General features: G+C 40.6%; 1 protein-coding gene across 3 annotated transcripts in view; it reads left to right on the top strand.

Moving 5' to 3' along the window:
* Positions 1–20,666, top strand: part of RALGAPA2 (Ral GTPase activating protein catalytic subunit alpha 2) — a 175,859-nt gene that overhangs the window by 115,034 nt on the left and 40,159 nt on the right. For all 3 annotated transcript variants that reach the window (XM_033154123.1, XM_033154121.1, XM_033154122.1), the window contains 2 exons: positions 3,920–4,078; positions 10,463–10,590. In XM_033154123.1, coding sequence (XP_033010014.1) covers positions 3,920–4,078; positions 10,463–10,590 — 287 coding nt within the window. The remainder of the gene's footprint in view (positions 1–3,919; positions 4,079–10,462; positions 10,591–20,666) is intronic.

Here is a 20,666-nt window from a genome sequence, read left to right on the forward strand (position 1 = left end):
TTGGCTTACTACTCATGGTTTGTTTGGGGGCAAATCACAAACCCATCTTCAGACATATAACACTTAGCCAGAACCGACCAGCAACATGGCAGCAGCAGGAACTGGGACAGAAGCAAAGCACCCATGATTTCAGCAGTGTGCGCCAGTATTCTGCATGTTCATCTTTAAACCATAGTTTAGTTTATCTATGGTTTTCAAATGACCTATGGACCTGATCTATCCCTATTCTGGTATCTTAGTGCAATTATCTAAATTGGAAGGTATACCCCCTTTGTTTATTTATTTTGAGTCTATTGATCTTCAGAGATCAGCAGGGGTTTGGGGCTGGGTGTCCCATCAATATGCAGATGATACCCAGTTCTACCTCTCTTTTAAATCTGAACCAGTGAAGGCAGTGAAGGTCCTGTGTGAGTGCCTGGAGGCAGTTGGAGAATGGATGGCGGTTAATGGATTGAGGTTGAATCCTGACAAGACAGAAGTACTGTTCTTGGGGAACAGGGCTGGTGTGGAGGACACTCTGGTCCTGAATGGGGTATTGGGGTAACTGTGCCCCTGAAGGACCAGGGCGCAGCCTGGGAGTCATATTGGACTCACAGCTGTCCATGGAGGCGCAGGTTAATTCTGTATCCAGGGCAGCTGTCTACCAGCTCCATCTGGTATGCAGGCTGAGACCCTACCTGCCCGCAGACTGTCTTGCCATAGTGGTGCATGCTCTAGTTATCTCCCACTTGGACTACTGCAATGCATTCTACGTGGGGCTACCTTTGAAGGTGACCCGGAAACTACAACTAATCCAGAATGCGGCAGCTAGACTGGTGACGGGGGGCGGCCGCTGAGACCATATAACACCGGTCCTGAAAGACCTACATTGGCTCCCAGTATGTTTCCGAGCACAATTCAAAGTGTTGGTGCTGACCTTTAAAGCCCTAAATGGCCTCAGCCCAGTATACCTGAAGGAGCGTCTCCACCCCCATTATTCGGCCCGGACACTGAGGTCCAGCGCCAAGGACCTTCTGGCAGTTCTCTCACTGCAAGAAGCAAAACTACAGGGAACCAGGCAGAGGGCCTTCTCGGTAGTGGCACCCGCCCTGTGGAATGTCAGATGTCAAAGAGATAAACAACTACTTGACATTTAGAAGACATCTGAAGGCAGCCCTGTTTAGGGAAGTTTTTAATGTGTGACATTTTAATGTATTTTTAATCTTTGTTAGAGGCCGCCCAAAGTGGCTAGGGAAACCCAGCCAGATGGGCAGGGTACAAATAAATTATTATTATTATTATTATTATTATTATTATTATTATTATTATTACTACTATTATTCAGTGTTCACATCTTGTTGCTTTTATTTTAAATGCTAGTATTTCTGTGTTTTGAACATTAATGGGTGTAGTTGTTTCTTAAACAAAGCTGCATTATTAAACATTAAAATATTTTATACAGTACTTCCCTTACAATTAAGGAATCTGGTTCATTGCCTAGTAATGATGCAAGCTTAAGCCCTTCAGCAGATGTTTGAAACATTCATTTAAAACTTTCCATAGATCAGAATTCTACGCCTCCATGGGGCTACTTCTATTTTCTGCCTGCTGTGTTTTTTAAAAGTTTTGTTTTTCTGATTACTTTATTTTCTCTCTTTTATTGTGAACTCGTTTATCACCCTGACAAACATTTGTTCTTCATCTTCTTTGCCGCAATATATTTGTGAATTATCACATACTTTTAATGTTTGCTTCCTCTTCCTTCGGCCTTTTCTTATATGTGTTACAAATACTGCCCTATTCTTCATTTGTATTCCCTGAATTATCCCCAGCTTGCTCTGTGTGTGCCTTTAGCTACCACATTTGAACATGGCTTTCATTTAATCTTATTTTTCTAATATTCCTTTTTGCCACATTGTTTGAAACTGAAATCATACTTCATAGCATTCACATACATAGATTTCACTGCAGATTCACTGAGTACTATACTCACCTCACCTTGAGTGATTAATAAAGATATTTGCACTGGATATAGGACAGACCTACTGTGGAACACCACTGAATGGCTCCTCCCATTTTTGCAATGATTGATTAATTAGTACTCTTTTGGTTCAGCTGTTCAATCAATTGCATAATAGTGTGTTGTGATAAGTATTTCTCCAATATGTGGAAATGTCATAAGTTTTCTGAAGTAAAGAAACAGCATATCCTCTTAATTCTTTTTGTCTTTCATTAAATTGGCTATTAAAATATATAATCAATTTGGTTTGACATGTATTTCTCTCAGCAAAGCCAATTAATATATTCTGTTGGTATTATTTCTCATAACGGTGTTTAAATATTATGTGTTTGTCCTAATCTAGGCTAAGCATAAAATTTGAATTACAACACTTATTTGAGTTAATTTGAGTCACTTTTGTATCAGTGACTGCATTCTGTGCTGATTCCTGGCCCTCGGCTAAGACAATACAGTAAGCTGAAACAAAAGTGTTAGTTTCTTAAGAAGAAAGTGTTCTTTGAGAAAAAATAAAGAAGTGCAGCTATTTTTAAAATTTATATCTCCATCACCACCACCTTCCTCCAAGAAGTTTAAAGCAGTATTTTATTCTTGAAACTACCATGTGATCTGCATAATTAGTTAATAGTTTGCATGGTATTTGCATAATGTGCAGATTAAGCTATCCAAATTTGAGGTACTGGAATATAGCAGACATCAGCTTTTCTACACATTCTTAGTATACTTCTTGGCTGCTGAGGGGTTTAAGTCATATGCAAACTAGAATCATAGCTACTACACCCAACTAATTTATAGTACAGTTGACACTTACTTTAATATGTCAGATAGATACATTTTACTGTAAAACTGATGCTGTTAACCACACTTAAGGTCTAATGAAACTAAGCTCAGTTTAATTTTCTTCCTCCTAGTTAAACTTTGTACATCTGAAAAACATGTGTTCCCATTGGAAATCTTATTGCACAACAGGACTTTCAGTTTCTCAACTTCCTCTTCTAGGCCCCATGTGCCTCCAAACTCAGTTCAGTGGACGCCACAGTCCTCCAGAGCACATTATGGGGCACATGGGGGGAGGGAGAGAAGAAGCCTCATTCTGCAACTAGACACTATATTAGATTCCACCCTCAGAATATTCAGTTTTCATCAAAATATTCTGGTTTCAGCTATTCTGCAATATATAAGGACCCTGAAAATATCCCATTTCCATGGCAGGCAGGTGAAGAACTAGCTTCTTCAGTATCATGTTATCTTTTATTCCCAACCAACTGCTTTTGAATTAGCCCAAGGTGTGTGCACTAAGTGTGTGTTTCTGGTTTTAAACCTATGCTTCCGACCTTGAAAGTCAGTCTTTTATGAATAGCACCATACTAACACAACATAATCCTCCTACAAGCTGATCTGGGTTTAACGCAAAATCAGTTTAGTTTTATGACAATGAGCCATAGCAAGGTTCACTTTTACATTAAGCACCACTTGTTGTCCAAGCCCAACAAACTATGGCTAATCAATGCTTTAATTATGGTTTGTTAAAACAAGACAACTTGAAACCATGGCTTATTTAAACAAACAGCAGTTATGATTAACTGTTCATAATGCTAAATTGTGGTTAATATGTAACTGAGGCAAAAGCTTCGCTCTCGCAGCCACACAAAAGGAGGAGAGGAGACTGTGGAGCACTGAAGCCCTGAGGCTTGCTCCTGCACATTCTCATAACTCTAAACTGTAGTTTAGAAGTACATCAAACTAGGACAATCTCTCTAGCCAGGGTCCCATAAATATTTTGAATATGATGGATTCCTTTAAGGAGAAAATGTACAATTTTCTTTATTGACGCATTTACTGCTGGTGGTATTATTCCGTTTGTCCAACTCCTCAAGTTGTGTTCATCACCCTGATTAATAGCAAGTCAATTTGCCGTTTCAGCTTCGTCACTTGGGAAATGATGAGGTTCATATTGTGTGGTCTGAGCACACCAGAAATTATCGCAGGGGTATTATACCAACAGATTTTGGAGATGCTTTAATTATTATTTATCCAATGAAGAATCACATGTTTTTCATAGAGATCACAAAGAAACCAGAGGTATGTTCTTGATTGTTTTATTTTATGTATCATGGCTGGTGTTTATAATAGTGCTCAAAGACAGCTCAGTTGAAACAAACCCTGAATACTTTTTCTGAGTTGAATGGGAGCATCTGATGCTGCGTGTTCTCACTTGGTATTGATTATAAGAACTTAATGGGTTGCATCCAGTGTCCCTTGTGCTGAATGAAGGGGTTTTTTTTTAATCCATCAGAGGCTTCCATTAGCAAAATTGGGAGGAAGGTGATTTTCACCAATCCCCCCTCTCCCCTGTAGCCCTTCTTACACCTATACATAATTTTCTCCATAGGATGGTGGGATCTTTCAGAACAGAGTGGGAGGTGGCACAGGTGACTGCAGGGAATTAGTGAAAAGCACTTGTCTCTCCCTTCTGGTGATGGAAGCCTCCGCTGGGTCAGAAAGCCTTGCATGAGTTAGACAAACACTACTGGATGCAACCTAGTATGATAAAATGCTTAACAAATGCATACCTTGCACTGCTTGAGTAGCTTTTCACAAAGTGACATAAAAAGTTCAATTTGAGCAAGACATTAATTTCTACTGGAAAATGCGAGGAGGAAACAAAATTATCTTCTGTATAAAGTAAGGAGGGCATTTGAAAACATTCAGGATTGCTTCTCCTACAGCAGAAAGCACAACTTGGACTCCTCTGCTGGGAGAGTTGCCCCCAACCCTTATAAATAGTCATAAACAAATGCAGAAATATGGAGAACTGAAACTGAGAGAAACAAAAAATGGACAGATCTATCCCTATTCAGGAATTTTAGGTTTTCCACAGAGAGGAAAGAGAACTCTCTAATGATGGAGGGCAACAACCTGTGTGACACAGGCCGTTAAGGTAGAATTGTTTTCTAGACTTCTGGGCTGTCTGGCTGACTACAGACGCAGATGCCAAGGACAGAAGCAGGATACTCCTTACTGAAGGGTCTCGTGGTGGTTTTTCCACAGAGGCCAAACTAATCTTCCACAGTTCCAGTCCCAGAATCCTTTGATAGGATTTTATCCATAAAATGGTTGGCTCTAGCTAGGCAACCAATCACATAGTCAACAAGCGCTACACATTTCCACATCTTAAGGTGCCTCTTATGGATGCTGCTCTAGTAGTGTTTTCATCTGAAGCTGTTTTACCCACAAAGGGAGAAAGTGGCTTAAAGATGCAAAGATGTCCAAGTGCCACTCCTGAAAAAGCCCTACTTCTGATGCTGTTTCCAAAGCCTTGATTAGAATTAGAAACCATTGGGCATATATACTGAATGAAGTTTTAATAGCTACAATCTCCAACCCAATAAAAACATATTTTTAAAAATGTCCAGTAGCACCTTAGAGACCAACTAAGTTTGTTCTTAGTATGAGCTTTCGTGTGCATGCACACTTCTTCAGATACACTGAAACAGAAGTCACCAGACTTTTATATAGTGAGAGGGTGGGGAGGGGTATTACTCAGAAGGGTGGTGGGAATGGGTGATTGGCTGATAGGTGTGGAAAACCGGTTGATGACTGTTAACGACTGCAATTGGTCCTACAGGAAAAAGCAAGGGGTGAGATGGCAAAAAATAGCTTTATCATGTATAATGAGATAAGAATCCAGTGTCTCTATTCAGACCCCTCCCTACCCTCTCACTATATATAAAGGTCTGGTGACTTCTGTTTCAGTGTATCTGAAGAAGTGTGCATGCACACGAAAGCTCATAGCGAAAACAAACTTAGTTGGTCTCTAAGGTGCTACTGGAAGGAATTTTTATTTTATATCTATCTATCTATCTATCTATCTATCTATCTATCTATCTACTGTGTCAGACCAACACGGCTACCTACCTGAATCTAGAACTAATAAAAACAGCCATTTTTGGATAGGAAGCTCTCATTGTACAGGCTTGCCTTGTTTTCCAGTGCCTTCTATCGTTTTCCACCACACAAAACATACTGGAAAACATCCAGATGAGCCTGATTTTAACCTATTCAGCTGTTACAATTTTTGCAAAGTTTACACAGATTTTCAGAATTTATCTATGTAGCCCTATGGCCCTGTTCAATAAGGGGGAAATGTGCAGCTGCCTAATATGCTTTAAGATTATGGCAGACAGGCAAATCCTAGTCAGGCTTCCTGGGACAGGTTATCCTGAGGCATTGGAGCACCATAGAAAAAAGAAAAATTGATACAGATACAGAAGCAGATGATGTATAGATGACTAAAAGTCGAATGCACTCAGAATAATAAGAGCCAAGCTAGCAGCAGAAAGAAGTGTAGATGCAACTCTCGTTGCATCTTAGTGACATGTGATTTTCTTGAATTTATCAATGCCTGTCCTGCCAACCAGTACAGTGGTACCTCAGGTTACATACGCTTCAGGTTACATACTCCGCTAACCCAGAAATAACGCTTCAGGATAAGAACAGAAATTGTGGCGCAGCGGCAGCGGGAGGCCCCATTAGCTAAAGTGGTGCTTCAGGTTAAGAACAGTTTCAGGTTAAGAACGGACCTCTGGAACGAATTAAGTACGTAACCAGAGGTACCACTGTAGTGAAGTCTCTTTTTCCATAAGGATAAAATAACACTTACATCACAGGTCAGTTCATCAGTTACTGTTGTTGAAAAATGTGATTGATTTAGAAAATGTTTTTCATCCATCAGGTTCCCAAAGAGACTTTCATAGGATGAAAGTACTAAAATATAACAATTGTAAACAATAAAACAACATAATAAATAAAATTCTATCATTGAAACTCATTTAAGCAGATGGATCTAGAAAAATGAAAGTGCTGTCACCTGACACCAAAACGAAAATAAAAATGACTCTAAGCTTTCTTAGAGTGGTAAAGCAAAGACAACTGAAATAAAGTAGGAATGGTCAATTGATCACCCCTTTAGACACCAAAATCTTAAACCAAACCAATTTAGGACTACAATCCTACACATGCTTACCTAATATTGAGTCCCAGTAAATTAAGTGGGAACACCTTTGGGTTGACATGCATAGGATTGCACTTTAAACTTTTTTTTTCTTTTACTAATTGTTTTCCTTAACAGTATCATTTTACTACTTTTTATTCAATTTATACCCTTTTTCTGTACAAAGTATTCTAGGCTCAATATATGAATATCAAATGCAAAATGTATTACCATAACAGAAAGGCCATGTGTGTATGTCTGCTTCCTTTTTGCTCACTAATGTGTTGTGTGTTCAGAGAAACCATGCTGCAGAAGGAGAAATACCAAACTGGAAAATTAGTGTTAGTTTGCCTTTTAAAATATAACTATTACAATGCAATAAAACTAATCCAGGTATCTCCAGGGCAAATGTGGCTGAACTTCTGTTCACCAGCTACTGACCCCAGAGTGAATGAAAGAGGCTTGTAGAGAGAAATGACTGTTTGGCTGCAGTCCCTGGTATTTAAATCGTGTTCCCTAATCAGATGAAAAAGCTGTCGCTTCTCTGTAAGGTTTCAGGATCCATGGTAACATTTGGCCTTTTATATACATAATGTTAGCCTTTTTGTTTGCATCTAAGGAAAGACACCTGGAGCAATGTTAACATTAACCATTTTAGTATTAATAGCTTCATTATATAAGAATCTCTCATCCAATAGCTGTTACTTCTGTTTCATTGCTACAGCGTGTATTGTGTTCATTTTTTATCCTCCTGCTTGGCAACCAGGCAATGATTTGCAAACTTTTTTGTCTTGATTAATTAACCAATATAATTATTGGGAACTGCGATGCAGTCTTTTGCTCAACAAAGCTTCTGAGAGAAAACAATAGTAAGTCTGTTAGTATGAATGCATTCCACGCATCACAGATGCATTAAGATATTCTAAACAATGAGACGAAAAGCTGCCCGCAAAAGCGGACAAAGAATGCTGTGCAGACTCTACACGCTGTGCATACCGCCAGGGACACACTGAGAGTTCCCTGGGACACAGATGCCTCGTTAGATTGCAGTTCGTCATCAGAGATTAATTCTCAGCCATTTGGTACAATAATTTACTCATTCACCAGCTTTTTAAACTATATTGCTTGCTATGGAAGATACGTCTTTGCACTCTCGTGGTTTGTTTAAACTTGATTGTGTTTTCCAATGGGTTATAATAGTATTTTTTAAAATTCTCAATAATTAAAATAGAGTAGAAGTTGCTATGTGGGGAATCTTAGTTTCATCATGTATTCACATAAAATGTACACATAACTACTAAGTGATTTTAAGATATGAAACAGACAATCTCTATTGGAAGCAGTCCTCCTTCTGAGACCAGATGAGTTTCCTATGACACTGGCATTCAGGAACACTCCTGTGCATTTTATTTAGATTTATATCCTGCTCCATCCCCAAAACTTTCTAAATATATTTTCATGTACCATGTATGTCAGGATGACCTAAAAACATGGCAATCAGTTTTAAAATAATATTGAAATGGTTCTTCTCATTGTGCAATTCTAGGTGGACACACTAAATAGGCTAAACTTACCAATTTAGAAATTATTATACATCCTAAAACACTTGTATAAATATTCATAAATTTCCAGTTCAATCCTATGTGCAGCTGCTGCACTATAGCAGGTCATAGAATAAAAATGCAAGTCACCTTGCTCTAGGCTTGTTGGATAGCCTAGATTCATAGAATCATAGAATTGTAGAGTTGGAAGGAACCTCAAGGGTCATCTAGTCCAACCCATTGCAGTGCAGGAATCTCACTTAAAGACAGATGGTCAACCAACCTCTGCTAAAAAAAACAAACTCCAAGGAATGAGAGTCCACCACGTTTGAACAGCTCTTATCATCAGAAAGTTCTTCCTGATGTTTAGTCAGACTCTTGTTCCTTATAATTTGAATTGGGTCCTGCCCTCCAGAGCAGGCGAAAACAAGCTTGCTCCATCTTTTATGTGACAGCTCATATCTCCTCTCTGTTCTTATCCAGTCTAAACATATCCAACTCCCTCAACTGTTTCTCATTAGGCTTGGTTTCCAGACCCTTAATTATCTTGGTCACCTTCCTCTGCACATGTTGCAGCTTGTCAATATCCATATTAAATTGTGGCACCCAGAACTGGTCACAGTACTCCAAGCATGGTCTGTCCAAGACACAAAAGTGTGGCGCTATGACTTCCCTTGATCAGGACACTATACTTCTGTTGATGCAGCCTAGATTGGCATTAGCTTCTTTTGCTGCTGCACCACAATGCCTGCTTATCTTAGACTTGTGGTCTACTAAGACTAACACTATTTATCTACTTGCACTTTGACGTGCTTTCGAACTGCTAGGTTGGCAGGAGCAGGGAACGAGCAACGGGAGCTCACCCCATCATGGGGATTCGAACTGCCGACCTTCAGCAAGCCCTAGGCCAGGCATAGGCAACCTTCGGCTCTCCAGATGTTTCTGACTACAATTCCCATCATCCCTGACCACTGGTCCTGTTAGCTAGGGATCATGGGAGTTGTAGGCCAAAACATCTGGAGAGCCGAAGGTTGCCTATGCCTGCCCTAGGCTCTGTGGTTTAACCCAGAGCGCCACCCTTATTGGGTTCCATTTAGGATAAATGGGTCTTCTTGGAATAAAATAGAATACACAAGTCTTCAAACTATAATATCAGTTACTGCAAGAATTTCTTTAGAAAGTTATTCAATTATAAGGCATCTGAAAAGCTAGTCAGGCTTTTCTTTTAAAATGTGTTCCAAAGCCATGATAGCTTGCTATTGCATGATAGAACAAACTCTTTGAAAGAATTCTTGTTAGTACTTTATTTCATGAACATTACAACAAATTACATACCAAACAAAAATATGAAATAGCCTTACAGATGAAATGAGCCTGAAAACATACTTTACACCAATGCACTTTTCAAGAGCATTTGTTGCACATGACGTTTCATTTTATATCAAAGTGTAAGTGTGGCCAGTTGCAGTCCTTGGTTCGACCCTTGTTAGAACTTGTGCTTGCCCTGTCTTAAGTACCTCCTCACTAGTTGTTTTGGAGATACCACAAATAGGCAGCTTAAACTGAGTGGTTATTGGGAGTGAGCTATTGGACATTTTTCTAAAGTATTTTAAACTTCGGGTGTGGGTGTGGGTGTGTATGTGTGTACACATACATTTATCCATATTCAAGTTGAGGAAACATCCAAACCCAGACACTTGTACCCAAAAGATAATACATAAACATTTTGATTGAATACTTTACACATTTGCTGATAAAAACTACTATGTAACATTGTCTCTAGGGTTAGTCTTACTCAGAGTAGATCCATTGAAATTAATGGAAATGACTAACTCGAATTCATTAATTTCAGTAATTCTACTCTGACTTCCCTTAGCCTTTCATTCACTGATAGATACTGATTTAATGATACAATGAATTTTATTTTGACAGGTACCATTTTTTGGTCCTTTGTTTGATGGGGCAATTGTGACTGCAAAACTGCTGCCAAATCTTATCCGGGCCTCGTGCATCAATGCCAGCAGAGCTGTGAAGTCCCTTAAAACTCTGTATCAGAGCTTGTATCCTTTTATTTGTTTCTAGTTCAGGACTGGGAATTACATCTGTTCTCTTTGAGGTAAGTATTCTACAATAATACTTGGTTTAGCGAAAGACTCTGCTGAAACCAATAAATCTTTATCATCAATAGCTACTTGCCATAGTGAGCATAGCACTCTGAATATCACTTGGGCAGAGTGCTGTCGCTTCCCCATAGCATCTGGTCGACCACTGTGAATACAGGAGGCTGGAAAAGGTGAGCCTTTGACATGGTACAACAGGATTTTTCTTACGTTTAGCAAAAATAACATTTTTAGAATTATTCATGCTTGATTTTTGAATTAATCTGATGAATAAAGGTGCATTTCACTTTGCAACATTTCCAGTATCAGCCCCTGTGGAGAGCAGAGCCTCCTTCCTGTGACTTGGCAGGGCAGCAGCAAGGGCAGGGCTGTGTGGGCGCAATGCAGGGCAGCAGCACCCTCACTCCCACCCCAACCCTGTCCAGATGCAGTCAGCAGAGCAGCTTTGCTCTATCAGTTGGGCAACTTCATGATCTTTCCTTCTAAATCAGGAATGCAGCATGGATATTGGCATTTGTATATTAGAGAGAGAGAGAGAACTTTCAGAATTCTCAGAACATCAATACAGATTTCATTTTATGGTAGAGACTATGATTGTTACTATTTTGCTAAAAGTGACCATAATAATTTCAATCGCTGCGGTTGGTAGAATTGTAACTGAGCCAATCTAAGCCTTTGATCTTCCAAGCCCGCAAAAGATACCGTATAATCACTAAAATCAGAAGTCGATATTCAATTGCTACAATTCCGCAGGCACTCAAGCTCGCAAATCGGCAATAAAATATATAAATATGTTCCGTTTTACTGTATGTCTGTTTCAGCAGCGATATCGTAAAAGTCCATTTTTGTAAGGTCACGTATTTAAGACGCACTTTAAGTTTTTACAGTTGGATTTGGGGGGGGGGAAGTGCTGCTTATATTTGGGCCAATACGGTATACATCATTTGGGAAGGCACGCTGATTTTAGAAGCTTTCTTCTTAGCCTGCTTGACGCACCTAGGACTGTTTACAAAATATCTAAAATAGACCTGCACAACATGCAGCCTGTTGCACAGCCCCTAAGCCACGTATTGTGGCCTGAATGATGCTTGATAACGTGCCTGTTTTTGCAGTACCAGCTAGGCAGCAAAACCAGGTGATTATCAACCCCCTAATGATCTGTTGTACATGGCTGGTGAGCTAGGTTTAGATCACAGGATTTCTAATATCCAGTTGAATTTGAAGTCCTCCTTGACAATATTTGTACTTGAACTATCTATGGCTGCTGTCTATTGCAACTGCTTGGGTGAGTTTCTGTTATTGCAGCCTGGAGATATAGACAAAGTTTATGGACTATTGCAGCAGTCTTCTGGATTCTTGCCCATCATGGATGGTGGCAGTTTCCTTTACTTGAACTGTCTGATCTGGGCAGTTATCAGTCTGCACTTAACTTTTATTTTCTAAACAAGGTATTTGAAGAGGGGTGGGGTGGCTGTTCTGCTCCAGTTAGTCCTAGATGAAACTGACATGGGTGCACAAAATCAGTCTGGTACAGGTATAGGTAGGGATGTGGGTGGCGCTGTGGTCTAAACCACTGAGCCTCTTGGGCTTGCTGAAACGGAAGGTCGGTGGCTCAAATCTCCATAACGTGGTGAGCTCCCCTTGCTCTGTTCCAGCTCCTGCCAATCTAGCAGTTCAAAAGCATACCAGCGTAAGTAGATAAATAGGTACCGCTGCGGCAGGAAGGTAAACACTGTTTCCGTGTTCTCTGGTTTCCGTCACAGTGTTCTGTTGTGTTTTAGTCATGCTGGCCACATGACCTAGAAAGCTGTTTGTGGACAAACGCCGGCTCCCTTGGCCTGTAAGCGATATAGTCGCCTTTGACTGGACTTAACCGTCCAGGGGTCCTTTACCGTTGGTATTTTCTTTTCTTTTTTACCTAGGTAGGGAATAGAATTTGCTTGGTTATTTTAGTGGCAGTAGAGGACTTTAACATTTCAGCAGTGCCCTGTGCAACGCTAAAATCCCCCCCCCCCCCGTCCCCGCCGCCTCTCGCTTTCCGTTCGTCATTGTTGCAGCGCCCCCTACGCTGAGTGCCTTCTCAACTCAGTGCCCAGTGTGGGTGAACCAGGTGTGCTCCCCTAAATCTGCTTCTGTTAGTGGGCAACATTTTAAGGTTTATTTTAATTTATTTGTTCAAATTTCTGAAAGCCTTGGGGTTCCCTCCTCAATCATACTGATTTCTTCCTCTTATTTCTCAGTGTCCCCATTTTAACTACAATCCTGTTTACACTCACCACCTGAGTTTGGTTTTTTGAATATGTGGTAGGTGAAAGTATTATAAATAACAACGGGAGAAGCAGAAATCGTATTTAAAATGCCACTGAAATATTATTTTGTTCATAATGAAAGAAAACATTTCATGGACCAGTTGGTTTCCTTGAGCATTCCAATTCTTCCATACTTGAAATAAATAGATGAGCCTGAGAACCTTTGTATGCCTAGGTTCTTATTGATTGAGAGATTCTGAAACATGAATTATACAATACATTGTTGAGCTACATTTTATGTTTTATGTTATTGATGCCTCAGGATCTCTTTTGAGAAAAAAGCATCCAGTGGTATGGTGCCACTTGCGGAACTGCTTTTGCTCTGCTAACAAGAGAAGCGGAGACAGTTTTCACTGAGTCCCCCTACACCACCTAAAAAAATGTTGCAGAGTGTTGAGGGACTATCCACAGCAACATGGAAGGTGGCATGGAATTAGAGCTGTAGGGGAAAGAGAAAACTGGTGAAAATTGCCTCCCCTTCTCTTCCGTTTCCAGATGTTTCCACTGTGTAAGGTCTTCTGTTCGTTGCTCATGAGTAAGCAGGCAAAACTCCGAGTTTCCCTTAAGAGTTTTATTGTGCAAACTATGTACAGTGTAGAGCTAATAAGTTCATGTGTGTATCAAACGTCGTCAGAATCCGGGAGTGGCCCCTTCCGGTTCTGACCCCAACAAAAGAGCTTTGGTATACGGAAACCCTGCCTCCCATCCTTTCGTTTCACCCCTTGGTGCCTTTGGGGTGCCGGAAGCTGCGTGTCTCCTTCCTCGCCCCTTAAGCGAAAGGAGTGCGGGGTCTCTCCAGCATCCTCAGAGCCTTTTCCCTCCATACCCTGAAAAGCCTGCCCCTCCCCGCTCGAAGCCTCGCTGCTCCCTCGGCTGCCAGAGGAGGTGCTGCTGGCCAGGTGGGACGAGGGCCCTCTGTAGCACCCCTAGAGCCCTTCCACCACCTTGCGCTGCGCCGGGGACAGTTCCCTGACACACTAGATCAAAAACTGTTCCATAACCAGAACAGTAGCATTGGATTTCACTCTTATACTTTCATGTAATTTTGTCTTGAGAATATATATATATATATATATATATATATATATATATATATATATATTGCAATCACTTTTTCCCATTCAGTTTATGGGACATGGCATTTCCCCCCTTCCAAGATTATCAGTTCTGCCGTCATTGGGTATGTATAATTTGCCTTCTATAGTTTTCAGTCAGTTGTTGTCAGAAACTATGCATGTTGGAAATAAAATATGACTCAGAATTGTTCGTAACAATCTCACCAATCTCTGTAGTGTCCTGATGAACATTATAGTAGGTCTAATTGGTGGCATAAAGGAGTACTGACCTTCATTTTGAAGTGCAGTTTCCCTGCTGGAGTAGATCAATAGCTGAGCTGTCTGTCACTGCTGCTTGCCTTCCGTTCTCACAGCGAGAACATTCTCCAGGCAGCAATCAATAGCTGTAATCTGTTCCAGCCTGTAATGACATGTGAAGCTTTTAGGGTGGTATTAACATTGGATTTTTCTGTGTATGTCCTGTAGATTTGTCAAGAATTATTACATTTCATAGAAGGCCTTAGTATACCTCTGCAATAGGTACGCAATTAAATCCTCTGTAAATTATCTGCACTTGTTTTAGGTACTGTTCCAGTTTAGACCTTGAAATCTCAGATGAACTTCTAAGGCAGGCTTAAAACATTCACTCTTGCGTGTTTGCTTCTCATAATCTTTACTGTGAATTTTAATGGTGCTGACCCTCCCACAATAATTAGCAGCCCCCTCATGTTAAAGATGAACAAAAAAATATGGGGTAAAGCCACCCAATAGGTACAACTGTAATAGTAGACTCTTAGAAGTGCTGTTTTGTTCATGTACATCTTACATACGTTGTGATCCATGAGAGTCACTTCAGTTTCATACAAGTAATTCTCCTGCCATATCAATCTCTTTTCTTGAAACTCCTTCGCAATCCAGACGCCCTTTGTGCTGGACTTGGGGTGGAAGGAGTGTGTTGATTGGGTAGAGGTATCGTTCATCTGTAGTGTTGAATGTGCAGCTGGGTGGAGTGCTTCCTTGGGGTACCTGCTAGCAGAAGCCCACCCAAAGCCCTGAAACAGGCAGAGGCAGAGTTAGGGAAGCGCAACAGGTTTGGTTGCACTGGGCACGGAGCCTCATGAGGCACCACAACTGTGATGTAGAATGAAAGGCGGATGGCACCAAATTTTGGCATTGCACAGGGCATCACTGAAATTTGAGACCTCAAGGTCTGCAACTGAAACCGGGTAGGGAGGGGCTGAGCCAACTATGATCCTGCAAAGCAAGAGTAAAGCAATATATGATTAAGCGTAAGATATTTATTTCATAAATTGCTGCAGATTGCCTCCTGATCTAGACTGGGAACCTGTCGTGGGAATTAGAGGGCTTTAACCCTTTGCTTCCAGTGTAATCCAGACCTGGATTGGGGCTTCACACCTGCAATCTGCATTAGGAAAAGTATCAGGAGCTTTTTCCCCTTCCAGAATGCAAATGCCAGGGTGGGTGGATCCAGATTGGGACTACAATGGGAGGCAAAGGATTAAAGCAGAGGTGGGGAACCTCAAGCCCCAGAGGTGAAATGCAGCCCTCCAAGCCTCTGTCAGACCTTTGGGATGCTACTCAAGCCCCAGCCACACCTGTTACTGGCCCTGCTCTACATCCTCTTTGAGAGTTTTTGCGTAGCTGGAATGTGTCGTTGAACTCTGATAATGCCTCTTGCTTCACTGAATGGAGGCTAGGCAGGCAGAACATGCTGAGCTGATCCAGCAAATCAGTGCAAGTTTCTGAATTTGTTCTCAGAGCTTTTGGATACCCTGATGTTCTGCATGGTCAGTTCTGTCTCCAGTGAACTCCAATTCTTAGTCTGGCCGCTCCAATTCTACTGGCCCTGTACTGGGGTCACACGACTGTAAAGTTCCATCAGCATACTTATCCAAACAAAGCAAGTGAGGTTTCAAGCAGAAGGGTTGTCAAACTGAGGGTAGTCCTCTAAGAATTAGAGAAGAAATCTTCATAGATGCTAGCCAGTCTTCAAGTGGTCCACTGGTCCAGGGCACATGGTTTCTAGACAAGTCTGAACTATCAAACCAAATTAGCAGAATAAAATGTCTGTTCCTTTTATTTAAATATTTACATTAATCTAACATAATATGGAGATAAAACCACAAATGTTTATTTTACAAGGAGAAAATATTTGCAGGCATTTTGCTAGGAAGCTTAATCTATATATATATATTCCCATTGCGTGCACGTCCGGCCCCACCTTGCACCGTAACCACTGGACCAAATCACATCAAATTTAGGATAAAGCGTAACATGACCATGGGGGAAGGATCTAGCATAATAAAAATTCAAAAAAAACCACACCTGTCATGCCTAAAATATAGAATAAAGGCCAAAAAAAAATGGTGCACACATTACGTGTCACCAGCAACACAACTGAAGACTTTGAACAACAACCAATAGAAAGGGTCATCGCAGGGCAGCGTCACAGACTGTGCGCCGAACAAGAAACCTCCTTCACCTCAGTCATCCATTTTCAGACAGCAGGGAAACCTCGCCATTAATATCCCTAGCCTCAGCCTCTGCCAAGGGCCTTACCGCCAAAAAAACAGTTAAGAGGAAGGCCTCAACTCTTCTTAGTAGTTTCAGCTCCAGGCAGGAAAAGGTTTTTAGGCCCGGGCCATACCACTCCTTATGGCGGGGGGGGTGTAGGATGAGAAAGCTCAGCAACTATGCTTCGCTCCCTATCCTGTCTCCACACACAATCCTTTCTGCACTGCTGTATCGCTTTACAAACGAAACTCCAGTTATCAGAAGAGGAAAAAGCGCCGCACACAAATGTATAAGGACCCTACCAGTTCCCCATCACCCCTCCTTGCATCGTTATGGTCCCTTCTGACCCCAGGCTCAATGCCAGAGCGGACTGTACCATGTATCAGGTTTCCAGAGGGGGGGAGGAGATAGTAAAAGTTCAACGGAATAAGCTGTGGGGAGGAAGGCAAAAAACGGGGGAAAGACAAACAGGAGGCAGGTGGAAGTTCAACGGGAGAAGCTGTGGGGAGGAAGGCAAAAACAGGAAATACGGAGAGGAGGCAGGCGGAAGTTCAACGGGAGAAGCTGTGGGGAGGAAGGCGAAAATGGGGGAAAGACAAACAGGAGGCAGGCGGAGGTTCAACGGGAGAAGCTGTGGGGAGGAAGGCAAAAACAGGAAATACGGAGAGAAGACAGGCGGGAGTTCAATGGGAGAAGCTGTGGGGAGGAAGGAGAAAGCGAGGGGAGGGAGACAGAGAGGTGCCAGGCAAGAGTTCAACGGGAGAAGCTGTGGGGAGGCAGGTAAAAACGGGGGAGAGACAAACAGGAGGCAGGCGGAAGTTCAACGGGAGAAGCTGTGGGGAGGCAAGCGAAAATGGGAAATACGGAGAGGAGGCAGGTGGGAGTTCAATAGGGTAAGCTGTGGGGAGGCATGCACTTTCTCTTTTACATCTTCCTTTTCCATTTCACAAAATGAGCCACAGCAACGTGTGGCCAGGTCAGCTAGTTGTGAATAAGTAGTAATTAGCCCTTTTCTATTCAATAATTTCTTCAGTTCCTTCTCTTCAACTTTCTAGGTGCCCTGGCACTTAAAATCCTCACCAAACTATGGTTATCACTTAGCTATTAGTCATGTGCTGTCTCTCCTTCCATTTAGACTACCAGAGAGAATGTTCCAGCATAAGATATACCCTCCTGTTGAGAGCATACTAATTAGGGTTTTGCTAGCTGTTCTCCTTTTCTGACTTTTTAAATCAAAACGTATTTCCACAAAAAACTCTAAACTGAGTAAATGTTCACTGTTTTCTGTCATCTGCTGCTGTTTCAATGCCATTTTGTTTCATTTTTAGGCTGTCTTCTTTTTAGGTATAGTTTCACTTACTATTCTGCTCTGTCAATAATCACACACTAAACAGGATGTCGTCAGGACACTTAGTAGGCAGCTGATTTGGCTATGCGATTACATCGTTAATAGCAAAATAAGCTAATTCATAATGTGGGAATTTCCTGAATTAATGAAAAATCCCCAAGGTGAAATATATTTTTCAGTGTGAGAAATATTTGTGAAAGTGCTCTACTGCAGCTCAGCTGAAACACATACCAATACTGTAACCCAAACCTGCACCAGTACTTGTTAATATAAGAGTATTATAAGAACAGTTAAATATGAATTCTCAAAGCTTAAGTGAAGAAACAAACTTTTAAAAAGAAGAATATTTTTGTGTTCTTTCCCAATATACTTACTGCATATTTCCTTATACTACATAGTGTCCGCATTTATTTTCATTCTGGTTCAAAAGTGACCACCCACTGACCAATTTACTGTTCAATTAAAGTATCAAATGAGAAAATGAATGCACGGTTTGAGAAATATTGTTTGGGGTGAGCATATAATTTTCCCATACTAAACTAACATCAGCTTGTGTTTAAATGAGGTTGCTTGCATAGTATGCATTCTTGCTACTGTATTCTTTATAGCAGCAATCTTATTTTGCCTTCTTGGGAGCAAAGGCAATGTAGATTTCTCAGGTTTTATAATAAAGAAGTTTTTCATTGCTTCATTGAGTTTCGGTGAAAGCATAGTAAACATAATAAAATGCACACAAAGATCTTATCAGGTAAAATGCCTTCACATTTTGTCAAAAAGCAAAGTCCAGATTATGCATGTTTAGGATAGAATGAAATTCATGTAAAATGTTTGACTTTTTAACCCTTTTCAGCATATATGGCATTGTTGATGCTACTGCTAAATGACTAATCATTCTAATCCTGTTGTGTTAAAGTGCGGTCAATTGTGAAAAATTGCAATGCATTTAAAAACATTATTTACTTCTATATGCACTAGTCCTTTCATTGTCATGTTTTGAGTTTTGTTTGCTTTTTGCATTAAAATGTTTACTTGATCTAGCTTAAGTAATTACAACTGTGATGTTGAAACCAGCAAGACATGCATCTGCTTCAATCTAAGTCTTGGCTAAGGCTTTACTGACTCAGGAATGTACCATTTTATTTTATTTTATTTTATTTTATTTTATTTTATTTGGAAAATGAAAGAAGTTAAGGTTAACATGCTTTCAATAGGATGACAGGAACAAATTCTGAGCTTCTTGAACAATATCAGTTTCTTAGTTTCTTAGAACTAATGCTTAACTCAGATTCGGTATTTATGATTTCAGGAAGAAAAATCCCAAATGCTGGGCTGCATGAACTGCATAAAATAAAGTGTTTTTTAATGCCCCCCCACCCCACTCCTTTGAGGCTTGCACTGTGGTTTAGCTCACACATTCTCATTAACATTCTAGCTCTGTATTGCCATTGCTTCTTCCTAGCTTACCAGCTGTTCCTGCTGCTAGTTACAATGTCTGATGTGTTCAGATCACTGGGTTCCTGTACTCACCACAGAGAAGAGACAGTCTTTCCATTGGGGATATCCACGTGTCTGCCTGTCAGCAATGGCACCGAATAAAGTAATAGGTCCTCGCATGGCATATGGTGTCTGGGTTCATACAAGATGCAAAACTATTCTGCCGCTAATGCACAATGACTCATAGCATTGCTAATTTTTCTAACAAAAGCGCACTTCCACACCCACACTTTTAACCCCTCAGGCTAAAAAGCTTCTGCTTTAATCACAAATCTTTGCAAATCTAAAGAGTGAACTTCTTGGCCAAATGTGAAAGATTTGACTGTACATCTGATTAAGTGAAAAGTGAAAAAATTACTCAAAAGGAAAGTGTAATTTAAAAAAACTTAAATCACACACTTAAATTAGAGATTTACATATAGTTGACTAGCATTGTTCCATTGTGAGTAGCAGAAGTGGATTTATGTCATTATAATACTTTGGAAACCACTTTCCCACAAACAATCTTTAATAAGAGTGAATTTTGGCAAATGAAGGGTTCAGCTGGGTCTGTGTGCTTATACCCAACCACCTTTTTTAATGGGCAGCCTTTACTGCAATAGCACAAACTCTTGGTGTCACTCTTGGTAACAAGACATCCAAACCATGGGGAGGACGTCATAGAGGCATAGTCGTCCACTTGCCAGGAAAGCAGGTCCACCCCACATATACAAACTTGGCAACTGCCTGGGATGCCAAAATTCCAGAAGTACCTCGGCTATGTCAATGCATTGAGGAGGGAAGAGTTGCCGCCTCTCCTTTTGAAAGAGATAATGTAGAGCTATATTATCAGTTTTGCTCATACTAGACCCATTGAAATTAATGGGCATGCTTATATTAGGCTTGTTTGTTTTAATGAGTGTACTCTGATTAATTTTTTTTTTAATACCACCCCTTGACTTTACATGAATGGTAAGAAATTGTGCAAATACGTCACTTTTCCCCCAGAGGTTGGGATGGACTATTTATTCTTAATTATGTTTTGCGTTGCCTGTTGTTCTTTGTTTTACCATGCTTGACATATTACAATGATTATTCAACCCATCTTATAGGTATCTCTAATTGTGATTGATGTGTAATCATTCATTTTATTGAGCTCATTAAGGACTGCAAACCTCTGTACAACTTACAGTAATTAGAACCCAGATAGCCATTCCATCTGTTCCACAAGCACTGTTTAATTAATGAACTCTTAATGTGTTCTTTGCCCTATAAAAGACATGTAGTAATTTTCCA

The sequence above is a fragment of the Lacerta agilis genome, chromosome 7 (assembly GCF_009819535.1).
Source record: "Lacerta agilis isolate rLacAgi1 chromosome 7, rLacAgi1.pri, whole genome shotgun sequence".
Taxonomy (NCBI): Eukaryota; Metazoa; Chordata; class Lepidosauria; order Squamata; family Lacertidae; genus Lacerta; species Lacerta agilis.